The following is a 6,723-nucleotide window of genomic DNA, read 5'->3' on the forward strand; positions in this document are numbered from 1 at the left end:
GGGAAAGAACTGAAAAATACACACAAAGAGACGAGTTCCTACACGCAGCCCACGTCCATGGCTTTAACCCGTGTTTGGGAGGCAAGAACCTGGGCCAGGGCGTGTAACCTCGCTTTTGAACACTAACGGTGTTTGAGACAGCTACAAAGTTTACTAGGGACTCCGGAGACCAGTTTGAGTTTTAGATCCTGAAATCTTATTTTTATTGAGAGCTTGTGTTCAGAATATACACTGTTATCAATGTCACGCCTACTCCAGGCTAATCTGTAGAAAGACGTTCGCCTTGGCTTCTTCCCTAAGCCCCCTGTCTCCCCCTAGAATAGCTGAGGCTTCTAGGTGAAGGGTGAGCTAACCACTGCTCGCCCACAGCTAAGGCTCCCAGACCCTCAAGCCCAGCATTTCCCCGCCTCTCCCGCAGCGCTCGAAGTTGGGGCAGCAGGTAAGAGCCCGGCTGCGGGCAGAGCCCCCAACGTCTGCCTCCCCCCTCTAGCTGCCCGCAGTGCGGGGGGAACAAGATCGCCCCCGAGGCGCACAAAGAGCAGCCGGCAGCCTTTGAGATCCTCTGGTCCAGCCCTTCGCTTCCCCGCGGAGGAGCGGGAGACCCGGGCTCCGGGCGGGACGGCTGCGCGCCCGTCAGCGCAGCGCCAGGCCCCGCCGCCCCGGCCCCTCCCCACCTTCCCAGCCGTTTGGCTAGTTTGTTTGTCTCTCTCTCTCTCTTTTTTTTTTTTTTCATTTCTCCGGGGCCAGCCGGAGCAGGTTTGCTGGCAGCCGTACACCTCCAGCAATCACGGGACCAGCCAATCTCCGGGCGGCGCTTTCGGAGTCGGCGCGCTCGGGGAGGCGGGGAGGCGGCGGGATCGCTCCGGGGCCACCTTAAGGCCGCGCTCGCCAGCCTCGGCGGGGCGGCTCCCGGCGCCGCAACCAATGGATCTCCTCCTCTGTTTAAATAGACTTGCGGTGTCAATCATTTTCTTCTTCGTCAGCCTCCCTTCCACCGCCATATTGGGCAACTAAGAAAAGGGGGCTCGCCTTTTCGGGGTGTTCTTCTCCCCTTCCCCTCCTTCTCATCCCCTCTGCGCCCCTGACGCCGGCAAGGTTTGGAGAGCCGCTCGGTTCGCGGGACCCCGCGGGCTTGCACCGGCCTGGACTCGGACGGGCTCGGCCGCCCCCGCCTCTCGCCGCCTCTCCCCTCCCCTCCCCGCCCTCCCGCTCGCCGGGACACTTGATCGGCGGAGACTTGGGGCTGCCTGGCCGGGGCTTCCCCCTCACCCCTCCCTCGACCCAGCGCGCTCCTGACGTTCGCCAGTTACTCGTTGGGGTTTGTTTCTCTTGGCTCCCAGGGCAAGTCGCAGAGCTTATAAGAGCAGTTCGGGGCTGGGTCGGGGCGTTTTGTTTTGTTCGGTTTTGTTTTCCGAGCGGGAGAGCGAGAGAGAGAGAGAGGAGCGCGCGCGCGAGAGGCGGTCGTCCAGACCTGGGAGGAAGATGTCAACCGTGAGAGTGTCTAACGGGAGCCCGAGCCTGGAGCGCATGGACGCCCGGCAGGCCGAGTACCCCAAGCCCTCCGCCTGCAGAAACCTCTTCGGCCCCGTCGACCACGAAGAGTTAACCCGGGACTTGGAGAAGCACTGCCGAGACATGGAAGAGGCGAGCCAGCGCAAGTGGAATTTTGATTTTAAGAACCACAAGCCCCTGGAGGGCAGATACGAGTGGCAGGAGGTAGAGAAGGGCAGCTTGCCCGAGTTCTACTACCGAGCCCCGCGGCCACCCAAAGGCGCCTGCAAGGTGCCCGCGCCGGAGAGCCAGGATGTCAGCGGGAGCCGCCCGGCGGCGCCTGTCGTCGGGGCCCCGGCGAACTCCGAGGACTCACACTTGGTGGGGGAGCAAAAGACGGATGCGTCGGACAGCCAGCCGGGCTTAGCGGAGCCGTGCGCCGGGATGAGGAAGCGACCTGCCGCAGACGGTAATGACCCTCCCCAAGCCATAAAATGTCTGTCTGCCTGCCTGCCTGTCTGTCTGTCTGGGGCACCGCCTTGCCTGCTTGCGGGGCTTAACCCATCCCCTTTCTTTTCAGCCGACTCTGGGGTAGCTCCTTGGGAGGGAACTTTCGTAATCTTAGGTGGCGCGTGCTGTCTGACTGCCTCTCTGTGTTTATGATTTGTGAGTCAGGAGCCCGAGATTGTATTATCTGATAATTTTTACTAACCGAAAGCATCGCAGATCCTCCCTCCCGTCTGGCCGGCGGTGGGTAGGTGACAACGTTGGGGTGTTTTATCAGCGGCCTCCCCTCTACACTTGGGAGAGGGCGTTTGGGGCGTAGCAAGCACTGTCTGTTCTGTAAAAACAACCTCATAGTGTGTGCCCTGCCTGAAAGGCTCCTTGGTATGACGGGCCCAGGCATGGTGGGTGGAGGTGGTGGGTTTTTCATTCCGCGACTATTGAGCCAACTTCTGCCAGCCATTGTTTTTTTCTAATAAAGATTGTTTGTGTGTGTTCTTTTTTTTTTTTCTTTCTTTCTTTTAATCCCCTCTTGTCCCTAGATGCCTCTTCTCAAAACAAAAGAACCAACAGAACAGATGAAAACGTTTCAGACGGTTCCCCGAACGCGGGCTCCGTGGAGCAGACGCCCAAGAAGCCGGGCCTCCGAAAACGTCAAACGTAAATTGCTCGGGTGGGTTGATGACTAGGAGCAAATAACTGACGCCCAGATCGGCCTGCAGGAACTCTCTCTCTGAGCTTTCAAACCCCAAGATAACCTGATCTCCGTGGTTGCCGGCAGATTAGAGCCTGTGGGTTTTTCTTTTGTTTATATTTTGTTAAGTCCAAAAAGCAGGAATGGCGAAGGCTGTGGGGCATCACTGTGGGGATACTGTTATTTCTTCTCAGTTTCCATGTCCTCGGGTCATTTTCCCTTGGAACACGAAATGACTAGAGCAAGCGTCCCAGAGAAGTCCTTGTAATCAGGGCCCTGTGGGTAGCAACGTAAGTTCCCTGTGAGTCCCACCAAAACATGCTGGGAACAATAGGTTCTTTCCTCATCTGACCAAGACCGAGGGGTGTATGCCTCAGACCCACTTCAGGAGAATTCATTTCCTAGAGGTTCATGTTCTGTGAATAACAGATTCTGGGCCATACATGGAAAAATGTCGCCCCCCCCCCAAAAAAAAAAAAGATTAAATTTAAATTTTGAGGGATATGTTTAGGCACAAATGGCAAGTATTTGGTTGAGCAAACCGAAATGCAAAAAGAGAGGTGTGTTGTGTTCTTTTATCTATAATTTCTATAAACTGTCACTTTCCCTGTTTTCTGATAAGTTTGAGGTCAGAGAAGGAAGCTGCATATTTTTAAAAAACCAAAATAGAAAGCTCAAACAACAGCAACAACGAAGGTTCCTACAGACGTTCTGGTAACACTGAAGTTGCAAAGCAGAAGTTAAATTAACTCTGCCAGAGTAAGCAGTCCAGGAACACGTCAGCATGTGTATGCTAATCACGCTATAACAGGGCGATCTGGATATTTGTATGGTAAATGGATAGTAGATATCAGGGTTGTCGAGGGTGGGTCTACCCCCAAACAAGGGAAGTGAAGATTTTTCCATCTACTAAAATCAATCAACATAAATAATTTGAATAACTCGCCTCCCCCAACTTTACATGGATAAGCTATTCATAATGATCAAAATATAGATATTAATAGTTTGTATACTTCTTACGGACAAGACTGTGACCTCTTCTCCCCCTTCCCCCCCCCCCCCCATACATGCTCATAGCCTACCATATAAAGAGATCTTAATAGAGGTTGGTACTAACTTTTAAAATCCTCATTTATAAAAATTTAAAAAATAAGTTAAAGAACCATAGGGATTAAGGTGGGATTCAAGTGTGTTGTGTTTTTAAATCATAATGTCATATATATGACTTCTTCAAATACATCTGATATTTTTCAGAGCTTATACAAAATGGCACTATAGACCCTCTATATGACAGCTGTATATGAAGGGGGAAAATTGGATGAAAACCTGTTCTGACACATCCTCATCACCTGCAGCTGTTGTTGGTTTGTGACTTGTGGCCTAGCTCATTAGATGAGCCACAGTAAAGCAGACCTACGGGATTTTGACCTGGTTCCATTCTGACACAGAGAGGCATTTGTTAGTAAATACTGCCCTTCCAGAGAATACTAGAAATAATAGTAAGGCCCTATTCAGGAGCATTCATAGGTATATCCTGTATATGACTAAGGCACTAGGACATTTTGAAAAAAATGTTCATAGACTTTTCTTAGTAGACTAGAAGTTGTATTTTCCATCGTTTCTCAGATTTAGAAACTTTTGCAACTCTTAAGTGTTACAGTTTCTTAATTTTCCTCTCTCTGTTCTTTCTCACCATCTTTGACCCCGATTCTCTAGACCAGGGTTTCTCAACCTCTGCACTGTTGACATTTTGGGCCAAGTAAGCCTTTGTTGTGGGAGGTTGTCCTGTGCATTGTAGAATGTTTGGCAGCATCCCTGGTCTCTCCCACTAGATGCCAGCAGCACCCCCCTTGTGACAACCAAAAATGTCTCCAAACATTGCCAAATGTCTCCTGGGGGACAGAATTGCCCACTGTGGAGAACCAGTGCTGTAGACAAAAGTACACAACACAGAGGAGAGCAAAAATTCCGTGAAGGGAAGAAACATTGGATAGAGATGACTATAGCCATCAACTTTGAGTACATACTTTCTTTTCCATCAGGTATTTCCCAACTAAGACAGGGACAACTCCTGTACTTTATTGGTAATGTTATTCTAATACTTTTCTCCTAATTCTTTCCTCTGTTTCTCTTGCAGAATTGAGAGTATGTTTCCTTGTTTATCAGACATCTCACTGCTTGGCGAAGCAAGGAAGATATGAATTAAACATTTTAAATACATATCGCTGACTCCATGGAATGGATGTCCTGTATAAGCACTGAAAAGGAACAACACAATAACACTAAAATTTTAGGCACTCTTAAGTGATCTGCCTCTAAAAGCATTGGATGTAGCATCGTGCAATTAGGTTTTTCCTTATTTGCTTCATTGTACTACCTGTGTATATAGTTTTTAGCTTTTATGTAGCATATAAACTTTGGGGAAGGGAGGGGAGGGTGGGGAGGGTGGAGCTGAGGAATTGGCTTTGGTAGGTATGAAGAGCTTGCTTCGATTTAGAGCAAGGAGAAAATTATTTGACTTAACATGAAGAGAAGCAGTTTAAGGAAGGGGTTTGAATTGTTTTCTTTAAAGATGTAATGTCCCTTTCAGTGAAAACTGATAACTTCGTTTTAAAAATCATCCAAATTTGAACACTGGCTACAAATAATTGCTATTTATTTTTTACATGAAGCTATTTTTTCATTTGGGAGCTCTGATGATTCCGTTATGTAGCAGTAAATGGCTTTTTTTTTTTTTAAACAACAACAAAAAACTGTCCTCAGTACTCCCCTTAAAATTGGAATTTACCAGTTAATTATTTAGCAGCTAGGTAATCACTCCAGGTAATTATAGGCAAAAAAATAAGAATAAAAATAAATGGAGGGGGGAGTCTGAATGCTCAGAATCAACCATCTAATTTTTACCAGATTTGTTGAGAAAATTTCTGAATTTTCTTTTCACTTTGGGCTGTGTAGACACAGTCAAAATAATTCTAAATCCTTGGATATTTTTTAAAAGATCTGTAAGTAATTTCACATGAAAAATAATGAAATAATTTTTAAATTTAAAGTTTCTTATTCTATTTGCTAATTTGCCCAAAGGAAAGGAGTGTTTTAAGAGGTAAGTGTGTATACAAAAAGCCCGTCTGATATAAGTGAAATGGATACTACATCTTTAAACAGTATTTTTCATTTCCTGTGTATGTGTATGAAACAAAACCATTTCAAGTGTACCTGTGTACATAACTCTGTAAAGACACTGAAAAATTATACTAACTTATTTATGTTAAAAAAGATTTTTTTTTAATCTAGACAATATACAAGCCAAAGTGGCATGTTTTGTGCATTTGTAAATGCTGTATTGGGTAGAATAGATTTTTCCCCCTTCTTCTGTTAAATAATATGGCTGTGCTTAAAAGGTTGCATACTGAGCCAAGTATAATTTTTTGTAATGTGTGAAAAGATCCAATTATTGTTACATATCAAACAATCAATAAAGAAAGCTTCCATAGCTATTCATTGAGTTGAACTGTGTAAATTGTGTTTTACTAAGCTTGAGGTATTCAACCTAGCGTTTTAGTCATATTTACACAAATAGAGTAGGAAGTGGAAAATATCTAGACAATTCAGGCCCACAACTCATATGTTTATGTGGGTCCGAATGTAGTAGTAGCTATTTTCCACTTGGTTCTATAAGGGTGGACAAAACTTTACAAGTAAAAAGTGGAAAAGCCATATTTTCATATAAATAAGATTATTAAATTCTCCATTAGTTCAAATATTTACGTCTTCTAGGATATGAATGTGTCAGAACTAAAAATTCTTACATAAGTGTACACTGATCACACATTTGCAGGATTGAAAATGAAAGTAACATTGGTGGCTTCACTAAATTCTCTATTTACACATGCAGTGTTGTGGGGAATTGGAGCAATTGTTTAGACCGTCTAATCAACACCCCTTGTGCAAAATATTCAAATTTATAGGCCCTTTAGAAATTAGTGTGCATTCCACACTAATTTAGATAAAACCAGCATTCTTCAAATTTAACTGGT

At 46.0% G+C, this 6,723-nt stretch overlaps 1 protein-coding gene across 1 annotated transcript; it reads left to right on the forward strand.

The window, feature by feature from the left end:
* Positions 1-928: 928 nt before the first annotated feature.
* On the forward strand, positions 929-6,191 carry CDKN1B (cyclin dependent kinase inhibitor 1B). Its single transcript, XM_079773583.1, has 3 exons — positions 929-1,960; positions 2,538-2,668; positions 4,827-6,191. The coding sequence occupies exons 1-2, from the start codon at positions 1,483-1,485 to the stop codon at positions 2,657-2,659; spliced, it is 600 nt and encodes a 199-aa protein (XP_079629709.1). The 5' UTR covers positions 929-1,482; the 3' UTR covers positions 2,660-2,668; positions 4,827-6,191.
* Positions 6,192-6,723: the final 532 nt, after the last annotated feature.

The sequence above is a fragment of the Cnephaeus nilssonii genome, assembly GCF_951640355.1.
Source record: "Cnephaeus nilssonii genome assembly, chromosome: 6".
NCBI lineage: Eukaryota > Metazoa > Chordata > Mammalia > Chiroptera > Vespertilionidae > Cnephaeus > Cnephaeus nilssonii.